Source organism: Lepidochelys kempii, chromosome 1 (genome assembly GCF_965140265.1).
Source record: "Lepidochelys kempii isolate rLepKem1 chromosome 1, rLepKem1.hap2, whole genome shotgun sequence".
Taxonomy (NCBI): domain Eukaryota; kingdom Metazoa; phylum Chordata; order Testudines; family Cheloniidae; genus Lepidochelys; species Lepidochelys kempii.
The window spans coordinates 27,343,233-27,369,376 of NC_133256.1; the positions used below are offsets into that span (position 1 = coordinate 27,343,233).

General features: G+C 41.5%; 1 protein-coding gene across 1 annotated transcript in view; it reads right to left on the reverse strand.

Moving 5' to 3' along the window:
* The window catches only part of CWC15 (CWC15 spliceosome associated protein homolog), a 40,168-nt gene extending 14,024 nt beyond the window's left edge, over nucleotides 1-26,144 (reverse strand). Inside the window, exons 1-5 of the mRNA XM_073337599.1 lie at nucleotides 26,024-26,144; nucleotides 23,649-23,787; nucleotides 21,101-21,213; nucleotides 20,184-20,272; nucleotides 19,061-19,171 (exon numbers count right to left, since the gene is read on the reverse strand). Coding sequence (XP_073193700.1) covers nucleotides 19,061-19,171; nucleotides 20,184-20,272; nucleotides 21,101-21,213; nucleotides 23,649-23,779 — 444 coding nt within the window. The 5' untranslated portion in view covers nucleotides 23,780-23,787; nucleotides 26,024-26,144. The remainder of the gene's footprint in view (nucleotides 1-19,060; nucleotides 19,172-20,183; nucleotides 20,273-21,100; nucleotides 21,214-23,648; nucleotides 23,788-26,023) is intronic.

Below are 26,144 nucleotides of genomic sequence, written 5' to 3' on the forward strand. Positions count from 1 at the left end.
AGCTTTTCCAGAGCATATACAATAGCGTAACATTCCCTTTCGCTGATTGACTGGTGGCTTTCCCTCTCAGACCGTTTTTTGCTGAGAAACATGACAGGATGGAATTCTTGATCCGGTCCTTCCTGCACTAAACTGCTCCCACACCACGCTCGGATGCATCTGTGGTTACTAGGAAAGGTTTGTCAAAGTTTGGGACCCTTAGCACTGGGTCAGACATGAGTGTCGCTTCAAGCTGGTTAAAGGCCTTCTGACACTCTTCAGTCCACTCAACTGCATTTCCTTCCTATTACTTACAATTTGTAATCTTAGATGCTTAGTTCAGGTATGGCTTTAGGAGATGTATTTTCCCTGCCCTGGTTCCTCGCTGACCCAGAGAGAACACACAGAAACACAAACCTTCCTCCACAGATTTGAAAGTATCTTCTCCCCTTATTGGTCCTTTTGGTCAGGTGCCAGCCAGGTTATCTGAGCTTCTTAACCCTTTACAGGTAAAGGAGGGCTTTAATGCTACCCTTAGCTGTAGGTTTATGACACTATTATTCACCACATTTTTAAAAAGGAAAGGAAAACTAGGGCTCAAAAGGAATTTAAGTTAAGTGTTTTAAGGAACAGTTAGAAGGAAGTACAAGACAATATTACCTGCAGTCACTAGATTGTGTATATTTTCCACCTCCGTGCTCTCAATTATTTCACACAAGATCACTTTAAAAATCAAATTTATTATGGAAAAAGTTCTAGATAACAGACATTACAAGCAAAAAAACTGTGGCAGCCACAAAAGTCATCTTGACTTTTCTCTACTGTAGTGGGTGATATTACAACACTTGTAATATCCTTCAATTCAGATTAGCCCAACAGATTGATGATTTGTACTCCATACTAGTGACAATGATGCAGCACTATTCAAAGACTGAGGTATCAGAAGTAGTGACAAAACAACTCAATTAAAAAGCAACATACAGCAAGGCCCTGGCAGTACACACCCAGAAGTTCTGAAGGAACGTAAAAATGAAATGGCTGAGCTGCTAGAAAAGTCTGCACTCATTAAAATCTGCTACTATAGCAAAGGATAGTACGGTACCAAAGAGTGCACTGATAGATTTAAAAGAAGTGCTTGGGTAATCTGGGGAATTAGATGACTACAGATTATTGATTTGTACTTGGTAAATTATTTGAAACAATAATTTAAAATGGTTATAAAACACCAAGAGTGACCAGCAAAAGGAAACCATGGCACACTAATTAGAATATTTTGAATGGGTCACAATAAAAGAGTGGGTAAAGGAAGGAAAGGCAGTTGACAATATATTTGGAAGGCCTTTGACAAAACTCCTCACGTGAGGCTACTAAAGACACTAAAGTCATTGGGCAAAGTACTGTTGTGGGTAACAAAGTAGCTACAAAAAACATAAGATAGGAATAAATGGTCAAAATGGGCAATTTTCATGATAGCAAAAGCTTAATGGAGGTGCCACAAAATTCTGTAATAGGACCAGCATTGTTTTCTATTTATTAATATATATTTATTAATGAGCTGGAAAAGAGGTGAACCAAACAAAGTGAATAGGAAATAACGTGAGATGAAATTAAATGTTCACAAATACAAAGTAATGCACATTGCGTATAATAATAATTTGAACTATTCACATATCTTACTGGATTCCTAATTAAGTGTATCAATTCAGAGAAAGACCTGGTCATCTTTGTGACCAGTTCAATGAAGCGGCAAAGAGTCCTATGGCACCTTATAGACTAACAGACGTATTGGATCATAAGCTTTCGTGTGTGAATACCCGCTTCATCGGATGCATGTAGTGGAAATTTCCAGAGGCAGGTATAAATATGCAAGCAAGAATCAGGCTAGGGATAACGAGGTTAGTTCTATCAGGGAGGATGAGGCCCTCTTCTAGCAGTTGAGGTGTGAACACCAAGGGAGGAGAAACTGCTTTTGTAGTTGGCGAGCCATTCACAGTCTTTGTTTAATCCTGATCTGATAGTGTCAAATTTGCAAATGAACTGAAGCTCAGCAGTTTCTCGTTGAAATCTGGTCCTGAAGGGTTTTTTTTGCTGCAGGATGGCTACCTTTACTTCTGCTATTGCGTGTCCAGAGACGTTGAAGTGTTCTCCTACAGGTTTTTATATATTGCCATTCCTAATATCTGATTTGTGTCCATTTATCCTTTTACATAGGGACTGAATGAAGATTCAATGAAGATTTTTGCTCAATGTGAAGCAGCATTTTAAAAAAGCAAAGAAAGTATTCTGTGATGGAAAATATGGAAAATACTAGATTATTAGTTAAATCAGTACACTCTCACAAGAAATACTGTGTTCAGTTCTGGTTATCCATCTCAAAATTAGTCAAGGAACCCAAGGACATAAAGAGAAGAAATTCTTGAACTGCCTATACACTAATGCTAGGTGTCGGGGTAACAAACAAGAAGAACCAGAATTGCTCATTTATGAGCATAAATTCGATTTAGTTGGTATTAATGAAAGCTGATGGGATGATTAGCACAACTGGAATGTTAAACTTAATGTTTATAACCTATTTAGGAAGGACTGAACAGGTAAAAGGGGAGGGGGAGCGGCACTATGTCAAAATAACATTACCTGTTTCCGAGTCACGGATAAGTCGGAAGAAAATTATCTTGAATGCTTATGGATCTCTGTCCTAACAGATAAACCACAAGATAGGATATCAGTTGGTGTCTTCTACAAACCACCAAATCACAATAGGGAACAGGATGACTGCCCCCTTGCATACGTATGTATAATGTGTACTGGGGAAAAACTTTGATATGACGGACTTCAGTTTGAGTGACATATGATGAAGGTCCCATGCTACAGCACTAAAATATCTTTGGAATTGCTAAACTTTATAGGTGACAATTTCCTAAGTCAAATAGTGTTGCAGCCAACCTGAGGGAATTTGTTATTAGACCTTGTCATAACAGATAAAAAGGAACTGATCACAGAACTAAAACTTAATAGTGGTTAGGTACAAGTGATTATGATATGACCAGATTTATAATGTGCAAGCAGAATAAAGTTCAGATTAGTAATAGATATACTTCGTGCTTCAAAAGGGCCCATTTGACAATGCTGAAAATAATTATGAGCAAAATATGAGCTCATAATATGACCTGGAAGGAAAAATTAATAAGAAAAATGTAAATGATAATTGGGAATCATTTAAGAACACCTTACTAGAGGTCAAAAAACCCACAATCCCTCAGTTGAAGAAAGCTGTGCAGGTTTAGAGGGGAAGTGAAGGCAGTTATAAAAAATAAAATAGGTGTATAACAAATAGAAGAAAGGTTAACAGTAATAAATATAAATCAGACGTTAGGAACTGTAGAAAATTGCTAAAGGAAGCAAAAGGACACAAAGAGAAGTCCATAGCCAGTAGAGTTAACAACAATAAGAAGGAACCTTTTAAAATATATTGGGTACAAAAAGAATCCTGACAATGGTACATTACTTGATGGAAATGGTAAAGTTATCAATAATAATGGAGAAACAAAAGAAATGTACAGTAAGTATTTCTGTTCTGTTTTTTTTGGGGGGGAGGGAAGAGAGGATATAGTCTCATCATATGGTGATAACACTCTTTCCATTCCACTTGGATCTCTGGAAGATGTCAAATAGAAGATACTAAAGTTATACATTTTTAAATAATCAGGTCCAGATAACTTGCATCCAAGAGTTTTAAAAGAGTGTGCTGAGGAGCTCGCTGGACCATTATTGTCAATTTTTAATAAAGTCTTGGAGCACTGGGGAAGGTCAGAAAGAAAGCTGATGTTGTGCCAATTTTAAAGAAGGGCAAAGGAGATGACCCAGGTAATTATAAGCTTGTCAGCATGACATCAATCCTGAGCAAGATAATGGAACAGTTGATACAGGACTTGATTAACAAAGAATTAATGAAGGCTAATATAATTTATGCAAATCAACATGGGTTTATCGAAAATAGATCCTGTCAAACTGTCTTTTTTTTTTTTATGAAATTACAAGTTTGGTGGATAAACATAATGGCACTGACATAATATACTTAGACTTTTAGTACTGCATGACATTTTGACTAAAAATACTTAGAACAATATAAAATTAACATGGCACACATTACATGGATTAAAAACTGGTTAACTGATAGGTCTCACAATGCAACTATAAATGGGGAAGTGTCATTGAGTGGGTTTCCAGTGGGGTCCTGTAGGGTTCTTGGCCCTAACTCTAGTTAACATCTTTATCAATGACCTGCAAGAAAACGAAATCAACAGTGATGAGCTTTACAAATGAGACAGCTTTACAAACGAGACAAAAATTGGGAGAGTGGTAAATAGACAAGATGGCAGGTCACTGATTCAGAGTGAACTGGATTGCTTGGCAAAATGGATGCAAGTACACAATGCACATTTTAAGACTCTTAAACGTAAGCGTATACATCTAAGAACAAAGAATGCAGGCTATGCTCATAGGATGTGGGACTTTATCCTTGGAAGCAGTAACTCTTAAAAAGATCTGGTGCTTGTGGTGAATAATCAGCTGAACATGAGCTCCCAATGTGACTCTGGCCAAAGGAGCTAACGTGATTCTGGGATGCCATGATAGGGTGTGCACTCCCACACATGCCCTGAAGAGTTTAATGTGGGTCTGAGAGGCCAATTATGGTATCTGGCTCCAACTGGAGGAGAGTCAGGGCTGATAAACTCTAACTGATGATGAAACCAAGCTGAGCTGGGGCAGATTGGGCTGGTACATAACCAGGAAGTGGACAGCAAGAAGAGGCTGAAGGGAGAGAGTCTGCAGTCACTGGAAGCAGAGAAGTGGGGAGGAGAAAACCCAAGAGGGAGGATAAGTGCTGGGATCCCAGCCCTGGAAGAAGGGTCAACCCCAGATGAATTGTGGGGAAAGAACCTGAGAGCGTGGAGTAGAAAGAAGCCCAGGGAAACAGCAGCAAAGAGTAGGACTGAGCAGACCATGGCTGCTCATTATAGGGTGCAGCCCATAGAGCTAGTTTAGCCTTTTATTCTACTCAGCAGTAACACAAGGAACCTACAGGCCTGCATCCTGTAAGACATTAGTCTAAGCAAGTTAGCATAAATATAGCTAAGCATAGTAGGCCTGTGTCCCTCAGCATAGATAAATAGCACAACAGTTACCCTTAGATTTTGGGGACCTAAGAATAGCCTGCTCAATAGAAGGAGTTGGTATGTAACAGTACCATCAACTGCAGGAACACTAAACTGATACTAGGCTTGGATATTTTAGGATAGAGTTGTTGGCAGATATCTAACCATAAACTTGCTTGAGCAATAGCCGACGTATATGCAAATGAGTTAAATGGTATTAATATGTTAACCTATAGCAGTGGTTCTCAATCAGGGGTATATGTATCCTAGGGGGTATGCAGAGGTCTTCCAGAAGGTACATCAACTTTATCTAGATATTTGCCTAGTTTTACAACAGGCTACATAAAAAGCACTAGCAAAGTCCGTACGAACTAGAATTTCGTATTGACTTGTTCATATGGCTCTATGTAGTATACACTGAAATGTTTAAGTACAATATTTATATTCCAATTGATTTTATAACTGTATAGTAAAAATGAGAAAGTAACCAGTTTTTCAGTAATAGCGGGCTGAGACACTTTTTGCATTTTTATGTCTGATTTTGTAACCAAGTAGTTTTTAAGTGAGGTGAAACTTGGGGGTACGCAAGACAAAATCAGACTCCTGAAAGGGGTACAGTCCTCGGGAAAAGTTGAGAGCCACTGACCTATAGGATAAGTGCGCCCCAATATTATAAGAAAGTTAAATTTGGACATGGAAGGCTTGGCATCAGAATGAATATTCATGATAGTGCTCAGGTTCTATAACAGGGCTAACTATGAAATAGAGTGGGTTGCCTTTCTATCATTTGACCCTTAAGCTCTATTGTTATCTACCACCAATCTCTGGGCATTGGGGAACCTAGACCATTGGACTCACTCGGCATGCCAGATGCAGGGCTGGTCCTTTGTCTCTCACCACCAGGTCCTCAAGGAAGGGTGTAAGTATAGAAGTCTAAGAGCATGTGCCAGGAATGATACCACAGATATCCCCAATACTATATTCCTATCTGCTTATGTGATTTGGAGCTTTTCTGTCTTTATTACTTGTTCTAATAAAAATCACCATTGCTCTGCTTTCCCCTCAGCATGAGTATCCTTGCCATACACCGCAAGGTTCCCTACAAGACATTGAACTCATCGGTATTAGTTCTGTGGACCTGATTCTGGGACAAGAACCCCATTATTCCTACCTCGTTAATAAGGAGCAAGTGGCCACCAATATGCTTATTATTATTATTAGCCATTAAAAAGGATCAGGCAACAAGGGTCCCTAGGCTGGAACCAAGTGTAAAGGGTGGATCTAGGTTCCCCTACCACCCACTGAGAAATGGCACAGGATTGTTGGAGACACCAACTGGACCATTGGTCTGGAAGGTCTGAGTTACCCGGAAGGGGAAAAAGCTGTATATAAGGGCCAAGCCATGAAGAGGAAGCACTGCAATTCTTAGAGAACAAGAGGGGCTGAAGTATAAGTGAGCAAGGGAAGGAAGCATCAGACTGGGCAGAGCTAGTCCCCAGATGCAGCCAAAAGGGGGGATGCACCCAGCAGTGAATGGAACCCCAAGACAGGTGCATAAACAGGGGACTCTTGAGTAGGAGTAGAGACATTGTTTTACCTCTGTATTTGACACTGGTGCAACCACTGCTAGAATACTGCATCCAGTTGTGGTGCCCACAATTCAAGAAGGATGTTGATAAACTGGTGAGGGTCCAGAGAAGACTCATAAGAATGATTAAAGGATTACAAAATATACCTTATAGTAATAGACTCAAAGAGCTCAATCTATTTTAGCTTAACAAAAGGGTGACTTGACTACAGTCTATAAGTTTCTGCATTGGGAACAATATTTAATAATGGGCTTTTCAATTGAGCAGAGAAAGGTAGAACATAATCCCATGGCTGGAAGTTGAAGCTAGACAAATTAAGACTGAAAGGGGGTAAATTTGACAAAGAGGGTAATTACCCACAGGCACAATTTACCAAATATTGTGGAATCTATCACTGATGATTTTAAAATCAAGATTGGATATTTTTCTAAAAACTATGCTCTCGGAATTATTTTGGGGAAGTTTTACAGCCTATGTTATGTGTGCGATGCAGAGGCTCATTGGTAGTTCACTAGTCAGTGTGAGCAATTCATCAGGCCTGACATACTCACTATACCTAACACATTGTCATAATCTGTATCTGAAAGGTTTTAGTTGGTATTTATATGCCTCCTTAGATATGAATAGCCTGAGACCTTTGGGACACAAGCCTATCTACAATTAGTGAGGTATGAGAAGTTCTCCCACTTACAGCAGGTTTCAGAGTAACAGCCGTGTTAGTCTGTATTCGCAAAAAGAAAAGGAGTACTTGTGGCACCTTAGAGACTAACCAATTTATTTGAGCAGGAGCTTTCATGAGCTACAGCTCACTTCATCGGATGCATACCGTGGAAACTGCAGCAGATATTATATACACACAGAGATCATGAAACAATACCTCCTCCCACCCCACTGTCCTGCTGGTAATAGCTTATCTAAAGTGATCGATCACTGGTCTGATCCATTATGGGAATTCCTTTTTGTTTTTTTCAAGTTGACAATGTCCCTTTAAAATGTATATACTCTTAGAAGAGAGGCGTAAGATGTCAGAATTGTGCGGTGCATGCTTACTGTCTAATTATTTCCAGAATCAAGTGTGCTTAATATATAAACAAACAGATGTTTTTCTTAACTGCCATCCCTGCGAATATTTAACACCTAAAAGTCAATCTGGGTTCTTCTTTCTGCAGGACAAACTGGGCCCTCCCAATGCTAGTGTTTGCAGCTTAGCAATTCTATTGACGTGCAACAGTTTGCTTACTTTTTGCCCTGCAGGGACAGCAAAGCCAACAGGAAGAACAAACTTTACAAACTTATTGTGTGTCTCTAAATATCAACAGTCAAGACTCTGAATACAAACAGGGAGCAGGTCTGTTGAAAGGCAATGCCAGTTTTAGTTACTTTGCAGAGTAGAACTAGTAGTACTAAGTTGGCAGTAATCAATTTATGGCATTCAACAGCTCAGAAGTTGTTCTAGGCTGGATGACATCTAAATATATTTGAACAGCTTTAAGATGCTGACTAGTTTTAAAGATGGTGCTTGTAGATTTTATATTGTTTTACTTGGCTATGTCCTCCCATATAGGCACATTTTGTAAAAATCATCTACTGCATTTAATGTTCTGGAGCCATGATGTTAAAAAAATGGACATTTTAAGCACTACAATGAATTATGTCTTCTCTACCCTTAGTTATACATTTCAGCCCAAGCTGCAGAGTCTTCTGCCTATAGCCAAAAAAGGTTTTCACTGAGTTTTAAAATTTTCCATATTAATCTTCCCCTACCCACTCCCTGTCTGAAGGTTACGACTCTCCAGGCATTTGAGTGTGGGTTGTTTCACATCAAACAGAATCTTAGCTGTCTCAGCTTCACACCTCTGGGATATGATCAGGCCCAGGAATAAGCAGCTCAGAGATTGCTCCAAAATCCATATTGCTTTTCTTGTGTGTCCGTACAAAGATTTATTAAGCAACAGATAAAACATACAACAAACTGACAACAGAAATAAGCGTTAGGAGGGAAGAGTATAGCTTTACTCGCCCCACCCTATCCGCCCTAGGCAAGGGCCTCTGAACAGTGTTGTGTCTATATTAGCAAACTGCCCTCTACACCAACATTCCACACAAAGATGGACTACAAGCCGTCAAGAACACTATCCCCGATAATGTCACGGCTAACCTGGTGGCTGAACTTTGTGACTTTGTCCTTACCCATAACTATTTCACATTTGGGGACAATGTATACCTTCAGATCAGCGGCACTGCTATGGGTACCCGCATGGCCCCACAGTATGCCAACATTTTTATGGCTGATTTAGAACAACGCTTCCTCAGCTCTCGTCCCCTAAAGCCCCTACTCTACTTGCGCTATATTGATGACATCTTCATCATCTGGACCCACGGAAAAGAAGCCCTTGAGGAATTCCACCATGATTTCAACAATTTCCATCCCACCACCAACCTCAGCCTGGTCCAGTCCACACAAGAGATCCACTTCCTGGACACTACAGTGCTAATAAACAATGGCCACATAAACACCACCCTATACCGTAAACCTACTGACCGCTATTCCTACCTGCATGCCTCCAGCTTTCACCCTGACCACACCACACGATCCATCGTCTACAGCCAAGCTCTGCGATACAACCGCATTTTCTCCAACCCCTCAGACAGAGACAAACACCTACAAGATCTCTGTCAAGCTTTCTTACAACTACAATACCCACCTGCAGAAGTAAAGAAACAGATTGATAGAGCCAGAAGAGTTCCCAGAAGTTACCTACTACAGGACAGGCCTAACAAAGAAAATAACAGAACGCCACTAGCCGTCACCTTCAGCCCCCAACTAAAACCCCTCCAACGCATTATTAAGGATCTACAACCTATCCTAAAGGATGACCCAACACTCTCACAAGTCTTGGGAGACAGGCCAGTCCTTGCCTACAGACAGCCCCGCAACCTGAAGCAAATACTCACCAACAACCACATACCACACAACAGAACCACTAACCCAGGAACTTATCCTTGCAACAAAGCCCGTTGCCAATTGTGCCCACATATCTATTCAGGGGACACCATCACAGGGCCTAATAACATCAGCCACACTATCAGAGGCTCGTTCACCTGCACATCCACCAATGTGATCTATGCCATCATGTGCCAGCAATGCCCCTCTGCCATGTACATTGGTCAAACTGGACAGTCTCTACGTAAAAGAATAAATGGACACAAATCAGATGTCAAGAATTATAACATTCATAAACCAGTCGGAGAACACTTCAATCTCTCTGGTCACGCAATCACAGACATGAAGGTCGCTATCTTAAAACAAAAAAACTTCAAATCCAGACTCCAGCGAGAAACTGCTGAATTGGAATTCATTTGCAAATTGGATACTATTAATTTAGGCTTAAATAGAGACTGGGAGTGGCTAAGTCATTATGCAAGGTAGCCTGTTTCCTCTTGTTTTTTCCTACCCCCCCCTCCCCCCCAGATGTTCTGGTTTAACTTGGATTTAAACCTGGAGAATGGTCAGTTTAGATGAGCTATTACCAGCAGGAGAGTGAGTTTGTGTGTGTATGGGGGTGGGGGGGATGTGAGAAAACCTTGATCTATGCAGGAAATAGCCCGACTTGATTATGTAAAGAGTTGTCACTTTGGATGGGCTAGCACCAGCAGGAGAGTGAATTTGTGTGGGGGGGTGGAGGGTGAGAAAACCTGGATTTGTGCTGGAAATGGCCCACCTGTTGATCACTTTAGATAAGCTATTACCAGCAGGACAGTGGGGTGGGAGGAGGTATTGTTTCATGATTTCTGTGTGTATATAAAGTCTGCTGCAGTTTCCACGGTAAACATCTGATGAAGTGAGCTGTAGCTCACGAAAGCTCATGCTCAAATAAATTGGTTAGTCTCTAAGGTGCCACAAGTACTCCTTTTCTTTTTGCGAATACAGACTAACACGGCTGTTCCTCTGAAACCTGCATAGGTGTAATTCACCATGGGTGTAGCACTGCTGGTGGTAACTGCAGCATAAATAGAGCTCTGCCATTTTTACTTCTGTCATCTAACATGACTGAGCAGAGTCCAATACTTGAGTTGTGTGTTTTTTTCCTGCAAAAGTTGAGGCCATCACTAAAGCTTAGTGCAGAGCAAAGAGCTGCAGTGATTCTGCTTTAGGCACTAGTAAAGATATATTTGGGTATAGGCTAAACATTTGGGGAAATAAAGCTTGGGGAAAACAAACATAAAAGTCTGAACTCTGGCTTCAGAGAAACGCATGATGATCTAATTTTAAAACAGTTTTATATCCAACTGACAATTTGAAATTGTTCAACACTTTTTAATAATTTTAATTTACCTTTTAAGGAAGTGGTTGACACTTGACAGATGTTGGATCTTTAACTCATGGACCCCAAATCAATGTTTAGTTTTAAAATTCACATGAAACCTGCTAATTACTGCCTTTATACTAAGTATATGAGGCACGTTTTGTTAACACTTGTACGGTTTTAAATACGTTGAGAAGAATATCAAATGGAATAGATTGCAAAAATAAGATACATACGTTTAACATTCATGGATATAAATTTGATTGGTCACTTCAGATCTTGATAAGAAGCTAAGACTTGAAGACCCAAAACTCTTAAACTTGTGTTTGAAAGGATGGAAAGGAAGTGAGGACTTTTATAATGATTTGGTTACTGAAACTGTTCATAGTTCTTATTAGATGTTCGTCTGACTGACAATATGTTTCAGTATGAACATGGGTCAAATTCTGGAACCATAAGCCAAAAATAGCTTTGAAGGCTTTCATACTGAAGTTGACAACCACAAAAAGGAACACAGTCAGGTATGCTCCTAAAATAGAACCTGTCAGAAAATGCATAGAGAATAAAAAGAGTCAGATTTCCCTGCCTCCTCAAGTGGAGCCAACTATATTATAGTACACAGGAGTTGGGCAAAACAATGAAGGGTATGGCTGATATTCTTGGATGTTTTCCAGTCATCAACTGCAGTCTATGAGTTGGTGCATCTACAAATGCAAGGACAGAAGACACTATGGCAGTACCTCTTCCAGCCCATTAAGTAACAAGGTCAGGAAGAAACAAAACAGTTTACAAAAAATTGGTTTATTTTTATTTATTTTATGCTGCTAAAAATATAAATCTAAACAAGCCACTCATGGTAGGTCCAACTGACAGATCATAAGTTTTACATTTATGCCTTTTCCCTGCCATTTGTCAAGAAAGTAACTGTCTTCAGTATTTAACATTTACTGGAGATGCACCTTAAAAGGAAGTGTTCTCATTTTATAGTAAGCTAAATACTAGACTTGGATCTAACTAGTGAAAATATTATAAAAGATGAAAATTATAAAAACATGCAGTTTACCCTAAAGAGGCCTCAAAATAACTCCACTAGGACTATACTGCTTTTTATCCTAAAATGCAAAGCTTTAAGAAAGGTAACACATCTGTGGCAATATTTATGTATATTAAATGCAAAATAGACAACAGAACTGTACTTTAACTAGAGAGAACTTTAAGGTTTTGGCCCTGCATGTTCCTACTAGAGAGGAACACTACCAACAAAAAATTGACCTTCAAATTTGTGTTCCTGTGCCTCTGTGTCCTGCTGCTCAACAGCCAGTATGTGTAATGAGTTTGCCTGGGATTTGTTCCCCTTACACTACATATTCCACTTATATACTGTACAGCACATTTAAACAGAAGCATGCTGTTTGTAGTAGACCATGTTCAGACTAATACTCCTGAGGGAATTCTGCACCAAAAAATTAAAACTTCTGCAAATTTTATTTGTCATAAATAAATGTGGAGGCTCCAGCATGACAGTGGGGAGCACAGGCCACTGGCTGTACGGAGGTGGAAGATCACCCTGCAACTCCTCCCCCTGGGACACAGACTCGGCAGTGAGGCTGCAACCGACCCTGACAGAGCACAAGGGCTAGGCTTGCCCCAGAAATACCCCCAGGCCCTGCCCCTCTACACCAGGTACAGGCAGGCAGGCTCAGCCCAGCAGGATTAAAGCGTGGGGGGGAATCCAGGTGTGGGGTGAGAAGGCTCTAGATGGGATAATCTCGTGTAGGCAACTCAGTGATGGGGTCCAGCTGTGGGGGGGAGGAGAATCTGGATGCACAGGGGTTGCTGAGAGGTTCCTGGTGCAGGGACAATGAGACTATGCAGGAGGGTCCACGTGAAGATGGTTGGGGCTAAGCAGGGGGTGGGGGAGGGGTGGGGTGTCTTGGTGTGGGGGCTGGGTTAGGTGATCTACAGCAGGGGGGTTGGGGCTCATCAGAATGGGGGTTTGAGTGCAAGGAGCTCATTGGGGGGTGGTCTGGTGCAGGAGTGGGGGTCTGGATGCTGGAGGGGCTTGGAGGGGAGGGCTCTGGATGCAGAGGGTGAGGCTCAGTGGAGTGGGGATTCGGATACGGGGAGCTCAGTGTGTGAGAGTGTGTAAGCGGGGGGTCCGGATGCACAGGGGTTGGGCAGATGGGGGAACAGCAACACCTCCCCCCATGGCTGAGAAGCGATAGGGGCAGGAAGTGAGGGGGAAGGTGCAGAGCTTTCTGCAGCCAGCGGAGGTTTCTGGGGGTGGGCCTGACCCAGCCCTAGCTGCTCCTTGCGGGGGAAGAGGAAGCCCTGTCCTCCTCTGTCCCCAGTGCAGCCAGGACTAGCAGCTGAGCCTGAGTAGGAGTCACCACTCTGGGTATCCCCGCCCTGCCACAGTGACCTCTCCACTGACTGCTCTGGGTACCCAAAACGATGCATCTCCACTGCTGGGGAAGGGTGCGTGATCATTCTTGAGGCTTTCCTTTGCTTCCCCATCAGAAAGTCATTTTTCTGCAGGGAAGCAAAGAAATATGCGGGGGACATGAATTCAGCACACACGCAGTGGCACACAGTTCCCCCAGGAGTATGAGTATTGAGCATCTCCTTGATGAGAGCCCTGAGATAAAAAAAATGGAAGGAATAATACAGTAAATCTAAGCTTCAAGTTTGAAATGTAAGCTTCCCAAAACTATGGGTTCAAATCACAAGACTAAAGGATTACACCTTCGCTTAATACATAAATTGAGTTCTCCCACTGTATGTGGGTCTTTCAGATGAGATCTTAAAAATTGAGGTTCAGTTTGTTCCGTGGAGACAATAAGAGTGAGCAGGCATTTACTCAGGGTTAAACTTTCCTTTTCCTCACCAGTGTGCAATGTGATTTTTGCCATTTGCTTGTCTGATTTCCTCCACTCCAGAGGTTCTCTATTTCAGCAGTGAAGCTATTTAATTGTGTATGTAAGGTCTGATCGTGCAAACATTACTTTTGGGGGAATTCTGCACTACTGTGCATGTGCATAATTAATGAGCCAGCATATTTTTGATTTTTTTGAGCAAGAACAAGCTTCTGCCAAAATTTTGCTGCAGTTCCGCCTTTTGCCCACCAGAGGGTGCTGTGGCAATAGAACAAAGCAGCAGCTCCCTGCCAGCGAGGGAGTAGGAAGAGCCTGCCTTCTTCGCAGAAGGCCAGGTCAGGAGACAGGGGCTACGGCGAGACAGACAGAGTGGGATGCTGGGGGCGTCAGACAGGAGCTCATAAAGGCTAGTAGGGGAGGACAGATTGGGGCAGGGGCTGAATGGGAATGGAGGCACAAGGCCACAGAGGGGAGGGAGGTGCAGAGCTACATAGGCACAGGGGGAGGGGTGCACATGGGGAGTGCGTGTCTGAGTGGGGGTGGAGGGATACATGTGGACGGGGGGTACAAGGACACATGGGAGTGTAGAAACACATGGGGACAGGGGTAAATGTGCCTCACTGAATGGGAGAAACTAGGGGTCAGCCAGCGTCTGCATGTGGGAAGCTATCAATCCCTCCTAACCCCCCCCCCGTCCAAAAAACCTGTTCCATACTTTTCCCACCCACACCCAACAACCTTACAAATTCACGTCCAGCCTCCTTCCCAGCAATTTACTTGCCTCTCCCTCAGCTCCCTCATTACCCCTGACTCCCCCAAGCCTTTGCACTGCTTCTGAGAGGTGCAGGAAATAAAGTTCTGTATTGTAGTTTAAATGAATTATTACTCAGAGTTCTGTGTTCATATGCCTAGTAAGGAATCTGTCAAAAAACATTTCCTGAATCTTTTTTGTTGTCTGTATAAGAATCACAGAACTGGAAGGGACCTCGAGAGGTCATCTAGTCCAGTCCCCTGCACTCAACGTAGGACTAAGTATTATCTAGACCATCCCTGACAGGTGTTTGTCCAACCTGCTCTTAAAAATCCCCAATAATGGAGATTCCTCCACCGCCCTAGGCAATTTATTCCAGTGCTTAACCACTCTGACAGTTAGGAAGTTTTCCCTAATTTTCAACCTAAACAATTTAAGCCCATTGCTTCTTGTCCTATCCTCAGAGGTTAAGAGCAACAATTTTTCTCCCTCCTCCTTGTAACAACCTTTTATGTACTTGAAAACTGTTATGTCCCCTCTCAGTCTTCTCTTCTCCAGACTAAACAAACCCAATTTTTTCTCTCCCCCCTCAAAGGTCATGTTTTCCAGACTTTTAATCATTTTTGTTGCTTGTCTCTGGACTTTCTCCAATTTCTCCACATCTTTCCTGAAATGTGGTGCCCAGAACTGGACACAATACTCCAGCTGAGGCCTAATCAGCATGGAGTAGAGCGGAAGAATTACTTCTCGTGTCTTGCTTACAATACTCTTGCTAATAAATCCCATAATTATGTATGCTTTTTTTGCAACAGTGTTACACTGTTGACTCATGTTTAACTTGTGGTCCACTATTACCCCCAGATCCCTTTCTGCAGTACAGTGGAGTCACATCTTACGCGGGGGTTATGTTCTAAAGTCAACGCGTAAGGCGAAAATTGTGTATAGTCAAAATTACCCTTGAAAATCCCTTAAATCGCCCATAAAGTACAGTATACTGTACATGGGTTTGTGTATACTACCCTGTAAAGTAATATGCATAAATGTAGACAGTAATTCTCCAAATGCTGCCAGGAAGTGAAGGATGAGGGAATAAGACAATGGGAGCTAAGCTAGTGAAGAGGGCATGCAGCTAATTTGGGGTGGGAGAGGAGAGCAAACCCTCTCCATGGACCAATGCGGTAGCTGTGAAAATAGAGTTTTCATCCCCCTTTGTCCACTTCTTTTAGCAAAAAAAGATGATCCATCCTAGAGATTTCTGGAATCCAAATCCCTACCTCTCCCTCCTCTTAAATTAAAATGGCTACTTTATCTTTTCCTGATCTTTTGCAAGCTTTCCATTTAATCCATCCTAAGTGCCGAAGGACAGGAGAACACTTGGATGGGGAACACGCTTTTTTGTTTTTAAATTTAATGTTTATCTTTACTGTTGCCATCATAATGAAGCCTCCTTAACTTGATCTCACTAACAGGCTTTTTATGCCTCCCATGACAGTAAGAGGGAGCCATATTCAATTATCTCAATTTATATTATTTCAGAATATTCTGCAAACCGTGTCTTTTATACACAGTTTTGATTAGTACGGACTTAATTTTCAGACTAGTGCTATAAAAAAATTCCAAAGTACTTTGAAGTCATCAATATTTACTAAAATATTTTATGCTTTTATGCCTACATATAGGATAATTTTCAGCCACTGGCTGAGTCTCAGTAGCGAAGAACAGACATCTCCTTCCCACTAAAATATAAAGCAAGTGTGTGACAACATACACCACCATATCCAATAATATTTACTTAGCATTTCTTCTTAGGAGGAAACACGGATTCATTTTAGGTCACTGTCTATACATGAATTGTTACACACTGACTTACTCTCAAAAAGAGGATTACAGTGAGGATAAAGAATATTAGCAGGTTAAAAAAAAGCCAGCAAAAGCCAGATGATTTTTGTGTTATATACTTCACAGCTTCAAGTGCCCTCTAGTGGCAGATAAAGTGTACCTTTAGAAATGTAATTCCCACACCCCCACTTTTGTATAATATAAATCTAGAAATACACTTCTGTGCACAGCAATTCCAAACCATTAAATTCCCAACGCAAAGCCATCTGTACATCAGTGTGAATGTAACAAACTAAACTATTTAATGGATACAGAATTATAATTCAAACTTTCAGTCAAATTGAAATTATAAGTTTTCCTTGTAAGAAGAACCTTCTCTTGGATCACAGAAACAAAAGTCTCTTCATACTACTGCAAAAACAGATACACTGAACTCACAGTGTTTAAATAAATTTTGAAGCAGGAAAATTCTGAGGTAAGGCTGCCAGGCTGTTAAATAAGTCCTGCTAGGCCAAGTTACTATTGCAGAGCATAGTTTCAGATTCCTGGCTATCATTACATATGGTACTTGCTGCAATTCCTAGGCACAGAGGTAAGAGAAAGACACTTTCAAGTACAGTTTAAACGTTAAAAATGGACTAGTTTGGTAGGCTCAGCAGCAGGTATTTGGAATATCAATAGTAGAACCACAGCTTCAAACCCAACCAGGGCTGATTCACCCCTTCAACTTTCCATGATTATACTAATGGCCAATTTGGTTTTTTGTGTATATTGCTGCGGGCCTTATGAAATACTCTGGTGGACCATGTACGGCCCATGAGTTGTAGGTTGGGCACCCCTACTGTAACATGCGAAGCTGGTTGAGTAAAGCTTGGGGGGAGGCCTAGGTTTCAACATGTGCAAAACTGGTCAAATTGAAGTTTACAGTGCCTTGTTTATACCAGACCTTCAAAACGTTCTAGAACATTCTAACAACACACCTTTAAATTCTGTTAAGCACAGGATTTGGGACACCATTCCAAACTTCTGGACAACCATGACCAATGGCACACAACTGAACGGTGGCATTGCAAGAGCATAGCTAAAGTATTTGTGTTTTCTTGGGATGAGAGGCACCATAAACTAACAGATTTGCATTTCTTATTTCCCTGTTTATAATACCCAACAGAAGTTTGAAAATAATTTCCTGTGCTATCAACACTAGAAGCTAGATGCTCAGCTGTATCCAGTGAGGAAGGTCAGTCACAAAGAACTTTGTTGCAGGTCCCCAATTTTGGCTTATTCTAAAATGGCTGTGACATAATAGGCTGTTCTAGAATATCCCAGTGAACAATGACCCCCCGCCCCCCCGAGAGATGTTTGGCAGCCAGAGATTACTAGAACACACTGCGTTCCAGTCATACCTCTTCCCCTCCCTTACACCAGGGGCTGCTGATGAGGCTGGCATAGCAGCCAGCTATGCCAACTCTAAGTTCAAATGAAACTGTCTTATGGAGTTGTATTGTATCCGTGTTGCTCCCAGGGTCCAAGAGAGACAAGGTGGATGAAGTAATATCTTTTATTGGACCAAGTTCTGTTACCTGAAATCTGTTATTTACAGCCAGGCACTCAGGTACCATACATTATGCATACAAAGACACTCCACCTTACCACCCCACACTGGAACCCATATGGGGTATCATCAAACAACCACCTCCATATTTGATGGGGACTCCATCCTGAAGTAAATCTTTCCTGTACCCCCTTTTTTGGCCTTCAATGGACCAATCTCTCCAAGCTCATCATCAGAAGCAGCTCCCCACAGACCAGAATACACCAACTCAAAGTGGCACCAGATCCTGCCAGAAGAACAGATACAAAACCTGCAGACTTTGCTCCACTGCTACATGATCAACACTCTCCACAACACACCTTTCAATATCCATGGGTCCTACACATGCCTATCACAACATGTTATATACCTCATCCAGTGCACTAAATGCCCCAATAGCAACTATGTGAGTGAAACCAGACAATCATTATGCTATCAAATTAACTCACCCAGGAAAATGAAAAGACAAAAGCACCACATCACCTGTGGGTGAACACTTTTCATAAAGCGATCACTCTATATCTGATCTATTTATTGGTCTAATAAAAGATATTACCTCACTCACCTTGAGTGGCCTTAGTCAAATCTCCAGAAGTACTTATCAAAACAGTAACACAGTTTGGCAAACTGGCAGCCTTTAGTCAAGAACCACTTGGCACAGGAACTCAAAGGTCGTTAGAGGATGAAGTGCATTGGTTTGCACAGTACCCCATCCCAGGCCTGACTATCTGCTGCCATTGGCCTTTCCTTTAATGGAGTACTAAGTTCACCCCATAAAAAAATTTAAATAAGAAATGTATTCCTGGTAAATGTCCTTTTAAAGGGCTACTGCAGTATTAAAATGTGCTTCTTACTTGTTTTTAAGAGTTCTACACTTTATCACTTTCGGTATGGTTTCTAGTATACTGTGAAACTGCATTTTTTTTAAATTAATTTTCAAGCAAAGAGCCTATTTAACTGGTGAGATTTTACCTTTCGGGCCTGCTCCTCAGCTCTCTCTTTTTTGATTTTTTCTAGTTCAGCCAGAAGAGCCGCAGTATCGTCATCGCTCTCTTCATCAAAATCCTCATCTTCATCATCTTCCTAACAGGAGGAAATGGTGGGTTGGTTACTTCATTCCATTTCATAAAACCAGCTGTCTATTGTGGAAAGTATACATTTATTCCAGAAAAAGAAATTACACAAACCAAATATTTTGCCCAAACATTGTAAACCCAGGACTGCCTAAGTAAGACTAGAATTTGCTGGAAGTGGATTCCTGAAGCGTTTTGGAGGTTGCAATGACAGCAAGTGTAATACAAATTATTCTTTTGTCCTTCAACACTAACAGCAAGGCACAAATGGACGCATTTGTTCTTATCCAGACTATGCAATTCATTACTTGCATCCAACGGCTAGGCAGTTGGCATGCTGATACAATTACTGACACCAAACAATCCTTTCACTTGTACCTCAACCTCCCTCATTCCTTGTTTGATTTTAATTCATCAGTTGTCTCTAGTGGTATGCTAAAACTGTAAACTGTTTGGAGCAGGAACTGTCTTTTTGCTAAAGGAGCGTATAGTAACTAGCACAAGGTGGCCTTGAATGGAACTTCCAAGTACTATTTAGAAACAAAATTAATATTGTGCTATCAAATGTGCCACATGCACCCAGAGCAGCACGAAAGGAAGTAATTTTAATATTACAAAATAATGAGAGTAAGAGTGTGGCACATCAGCATCAGAAACTCTAGCTACCTAAGTTTTGATTTAAAGTCACTTCTTTCCCAATAACTGTTGGAAGGAAGATCCTCATTATCTACCAGCCAGAGCCTTCTATTCTACCCCCCTCCCTTAGCTTCCTAGCTACTGCCAGCGGTGTGTAAAAAGTGATTTCTTCAAACTGCTGTTAGGCTGTGAAAGCAGGGTCCTCCAAACAATTCTATATTCCACTGAACTCCAGTTATGGTAACTTGTTAAAGAAAGAGACCAGATGTCCTGGAACCATTATCTGGTAGTCTGGTCCTTAACATATCTCCTAATGCAATATGTACAACTATTGAGTACCCTAAGGAAAAGCAAGAGATCTGGGGAGGAGAACTGAAAATACATACATCTGTGAGTGGATCATCTGCATCAAGGTTTGCTGCAGGAATCTGATCTAATCGAGGTTTCTTAGACACCGAAGAGGATGTGGTGTGCTCTGAGAAGTTAAAAAAGGAAAATTTATGAACATTAGGACAAGTTAATAAGATAGACAGTAAAGCAGAATCACCAAACTTGACCCTGCAACATCTAACTTCTGGAATCAAGTAACTTGATGCCTGAACTGACCTCCCTCGTAGAGACATCCCACGGCAGTGGAACTGGCACCCCAAAATACTCATTTTGTAGAATTTCTTCATGTCATTATTTGAAGAGGAAATGGGGCCAGCAGAGGTGGCTGCACTGCACCCTCCCAACTCCACAGATCCCAAGGAGACTGGAACCCTCAGTCTTGCATATGGGCTGCTTCTAAACACTGGCAGTCTGGACCTTATCAGCACAGCTTCTTCAACCCATAGAGTTTGAATGTCCCTATTTTCTTACCACGAGTGTTGATTAAGTATCTAGATGCATTTTAGATGATCCACACAATCAGTAGTGCCTAAATTTTCACATACATCAGCACTATAGAACACTAAGAGTTATTTGAAATATTAATTTCAGAGGAATTCTCCATTATTCAGTGACAATCTCACATATTTTGTAATGTACTTGTCTCGCCAAGGCTAAAAAAATATCCACAAAATGTGTTTCCCCCAAGCAGGACAAGAATAAAAACTCTTTTAGTACGGTCATTAACTGGCAACATATATGTAACAGTCATGCTTTAGTGGCTGGCTCATAGATGATATGTGTTTTAATATTAGTGACGAAGGTTCTCCTTCAGCTCCAGTAGGTCATGAATTCTATCCCCGTGATATCCTGACAGAAGCGTATGGATTCATTACAGAATGTAACTTTCTGTTTAGTAGAAGTTTCATTTCACCTCTTGCTGGTCTGTCTCTGTTCTTTTCTCTTACAGCGACTCGTTCTCTCTCCTCCAGTTCTCTTCTGAAGTCACGGTTACGCACCTCCTCAGGGGCATCCTGTGTGGTCTGTCTAGAACAGGCAATGAAAAAAAAATAAGAAAAGAAAGGTGAAGCAGACAGTTCCCAGTTTGTAGCATTTGCCCCCGTGGGCCTGAAAGTTCTGGAATGAAGAGCTAGTTACCAGAAGTCAGAAAGATTCTGCAGAGCTATACAAGCAGCATGAGACACCATTCAAGGTGCATTCCCCACATGCTTCAGTAACATTAAAACTTCATCCAGTTTCCAGTGGCTTTCAAATGGATTTTAAAGACATCACAGAATTTCTGTAAAAACAGGGAATGACTATCCATCTCTCTTAGGTATTTCTAAGACACCTAGTAGTGTGTTATACAAGTATCATGTCCTAGCCAACATTCACCAGGACCTGACATTCTGGCCGACATTCTCTCTCTGACAGTTATAACATCCCAAGTTATTGCTGAGCACATAAGGTTTTCCAGGCCTCTTCAGATAAGATCAAGACTAAAATGTGTTTTCAGTTAATCCCAGATAGATGTATCAGAGGACTATAGTTTATCCTTGCAGAGAGATGGTTTATCTACCTGCAAATTAGATGATTCACTAACTTGTGTTCTAGAAGAACAAACAAGTGGGAAGAGGGGGCAAATGGAAATAATAGCTTCAATAAAATATTATAGATACACCATGCATATTTAAGAGATCTCAGCCACGAGCAACAGCACATTCATATTTGACACACATTAATGCAAGCCTTTTTCAGGGAGTGTTGAATTTTCTGTGGAAAACTTAAAAAGAACTAAAATGAATAAAGTGAGCAATGATTCATTTCACTCCTCTGTTCTGGAAATAAGTGTACACAGTGCCTGGATGAAACCCAGCTTCAAGCAGCTATTAATATACTGTATGCATATATCTGTTTTTATGGTGAAGTAATTTGCTCATTTTCTTACTGTATAAACAATAATCAGGATTTGCAGATCCCATATCTGAGTGGCTTGTGGCTGATACAGCCACAAGAACCCCAAATACTACATGTCATTCGAAACAGAACAAGGGAGACCAAAACACTGCAACAAGGTTCAATGATGTAGTACTATTTAACAAAGCCATCCTTCAGATCAGATGGAGAACAGGGACATAAAGACGACACTATTAAAAAGCACCCAGAAGATTTGTTAAAATATTCAGCATGTGCTTATGCATGTATTTTCCCCATTGTTACTTATCTGAGAAAGTGAAAAACCAGTATGACACATCCTACTTGTCTTCCATTTCAAGCAAAAACATTAACTTTAAAAAAACATATTTGTCTGATAATGTCTTCTATATTATTGCTACAAACACCTAAAATTTTAACTAAAAAGTAGAGAAACACCACCATTTTTTATACTGTGCTTTTGACAGGATTTTGTGTACAGTTTTGTTATATTTCCAGCATGCTCCATTTCTCACCTATGAGTCTTGCACATAGCAAGAGAGATGAACAAAGCATTTCAAAAGGTAATGAAGTGAGAGCGTAAAATACCAAAATTTGCAGTGGAGGGTCCAGGGAACTCAGAGAAGTGTAATATCAGCTACCTTTAACTGTTTAAAAAAAAAAAAAGATTGAATTTCAAATTGACACTGTCTTTAAATCTTGAGTTTCTATCTCAAACGATAACCAAAACTTGCCATTTCTTCCTCCACAACATATTGAAGATCCAACCACTCCTCTCTGTCCCAACTGTAAACAGATCATTTCATGAATGAATTATTTTCCACACTGATTATTAAAACCTCCTCTTCTGTAGCCTGTGTGACACCTGTGTTGCTCACCTTCTGCCCTTCCAAAACACAATTGTAAAAATGATCTTTCTTGCCCAATGGGATTTCATTATTCCCCACCTTTGACTTTCTCTGCAGGCTCCTTTTTGCCCAATGTGTCAATTTAAAACCTCTGTCCTGGCTTGTAAGGCCCTTTAGAACCCCACCCCAGCACACATCTCTTATTCCATCTTTTAGCATGCCTCCCATCAGCTTCTTTGCTCTGCAAATACCAGCCTTGGTGATGATTATGATAATGATGAATGAGACATCATTTCCTCCTCCTTCCTTCACATGACCCTGTATCTTTTCCCTTATGCATAGAGTGCTCTGCTCAAGACAGTTCACCCTTTTCTTATTCTGGCCCCTTCTAAAGACTAAGTTCTGCTGTGGTGCCCACAAGAAACAAGTAAATACAATATATATTAAAATATTACAATTACTTCCAGTACATCCTATTTTCAGTGTTTGCTCTTCAGACTGGAAACTCTTCTGTCTTCCATTTCTGCACCCTCACTGTGGCAGGTGAAATGCCCTTATTTTGCATCTGTATACTGCTAAGTACATTATCAGTGTTTAATATATAAATATTATCTGTGATATTTCTCTTTCAGTAGCAGTGCAAGTCTGAGAATAATTCACTGTACACCATGTTCTGCAAGAAAAGAAACTGGCCTTTACCTGTATTTAATTTTAGTATGAGAAGGAAGATCTCTGCTGGAATATTGTTTGGAGAGTTGACTTAAATCTCCTTCTCCTTTTCCTCTTCCTCCTCTTGCAGGTTCAAATGTTGGCCTCGCTGCTGTCGTCATCTTAATTACTTCAAGAACAAATATAAAAATTTGGTAATTACCACTATTCATAATGAAAGGCATTAATTTAAGAAGAACATTACTCATGGAGTTATAGCAGCAACCACAGCTCTTGCTACAGTTAAAGAGTGTAAACTACAACTTGGCAAACAGTGCTGCATCTGAGGAACATTTTAGTTAACTGAATAACCTATTCAGATTTTCATGAATCTGTCAGGAAAGGGAAAAGAAACACAGGGCATGAGATTATTACATATATAGAAAGCTCCTTTCAAGAAAGACAAAGTATTATAAAAAGTCAATAAATTTCCATTTTTGTCTTCTCAAAAATATGAGTCAATATCACTCAAGTCAAATCACACATGCAAAGTAATCTATAATTAATTTCTATAAATTAAATTAGTCAAATGTTAGTTTATCTCAAATGAGACACTATGATAACATATGAAAACCTCTGTTACTAGCTTTCTGTCATTTCCCTCAACACAAGGTTGTCATCAACGGCATGAACAAGCTCTCTCTTCTACATTTCCTGTTTTCAGAGTAGCAGCCGTGTTAGTCTGTATTCGCTAAAAGAAAAGGAGTACTTGTGGCACCTTAGAGACTAACAAATTTATTTGAGCACAAGCTTTCATAAGCTACAGCTCACTAAGGTGCCACAAGTACTCCTTTTCTTATTTCCTGTTTTGTAGATCTGCCTTTCTAGACCTTCCCATCTCATTTCAACTCTTATCAAAACATCCAAAGAGAGACACTTTATAATCTCTATATACATTTGTACAAGCAGGAGCATTACATTTAAGTTTCTTCATAAAAAGTGCCTAAAACTTTTTATGCATCACAGATCCATCTTGATTTATCCAACATGCCCAGGTGCATGTAAATATTAGTTTTTGAGCACTGCATCTTCTTTCTCCCTGGAAGGCACTATAGCCTAGTGCAGAGGTTCTCAAACTGTGGTCCGCGAGCTCCATTCAGGTGGTTCGCGAATAGTTCCCTCTAATGTGCGCGCCTGGGTGGCTGCACACGAAAGAATGAAAGGCCATCCACCTAATTGGTGGATCCGCTCCACTAATTAGGTGCCTGTACCCTGGAGAAGATGCACATGTAAGGTGAGGTGGTGGCCTTGCGGCGGAATACGGGGTAGATGGGAGGGGGCAATTGGGTGAGAAGAGTGGAGGGGGGGGATTTGGGACATGCAGGGCTGCGGCGGCCAGAGAAAGAGGTGATTTTCCCCAGCTCCAGGGTTGTGGCAAGAGACGGCCCTCCTTCCAAGCCTCAGCTCGGGAGCTGCCATGGAGGGGGAGAGACCCCTCTGCTTCCCAGCCCCAGCTCGGGGGCTGCCACGGCAGGGGAGAGAGGGCACATCCATCATATTAGAAAGGTAAGACTACGGATAATAAAATATGAGTTGTGTGCTTTATTTGTAGAATAAAGCAGTTAATTATTATTAAAGTTTTTTTTAATATGGTGCTTTTACCCAAAGCGCTTTACAATAGTTAGCTAATAGTACAAACAACATTTGGAAAGATCATTAAGTGATCCACCGAGACCCTCAGCAATTTTCAAGTGGTCTGCAAAAAAAAAAAAAAAAAAAGTTTGAGAACCACTGGCCTAGTAGCTAGAGCATTGGGACTCAGGAGGCCCAGCTGGCCTGTTGGGTCACCTCAAGCAAGTCACTGCTTTTTCCTGTGCCTCACCTTCCCCATCAATAATATGTGGATAATGATACCGACCTCCTTGGTAAAGGGCTTTGATAGAAAACGTTATATAAGAGCTAGATATTAGCAGTAACCTCGCACCCTCCTATTGCATGTTATTTTAACTGTGGAATAGTGTTTAACCTCCATTTAGGACACAGTCCACGTGAAAAGAACGATGTAAAATGTCATCATTGAAGCTAAAGTCTCCACTAACGGCGTAGCCCTTGACTGCCCCCCCTCCTCCTGCCCCCTGCACAGAGATGCCCCGTTTTCCCCCATCAAAGGCACCGCGCCCCCAAATCAGCCCCCTCGCCTTCCTCTCCTGCCCCTTCCGTCAATGACACCCTCCACTCCGCCACACGGCCCCCGCCATCAGAGCCGCCCCCCCCCACGGGCCCCCCTCCAAAGAACCCCTCCCCCTCCCTCAGAGCCGCCCCCCAACATGGCGCCCCCCATCCGTGACATGCCCCCTCTCACGGCCTCCACACCCAGGGCTCCCCCCTTGCCCCCAAGAGCCCCGCCTCCAGGCGCCAGGACTTACCTTAGACACAGCGGGTCCCCCCCGCCACTGCCCCGCTCCTAGGCCAGCTACGCGCGCTCGGCCAGTCCCTAGGCCATAACTCCTCCGCCTTCCCACAGGTCACCGCGCGCAAACCATAGAC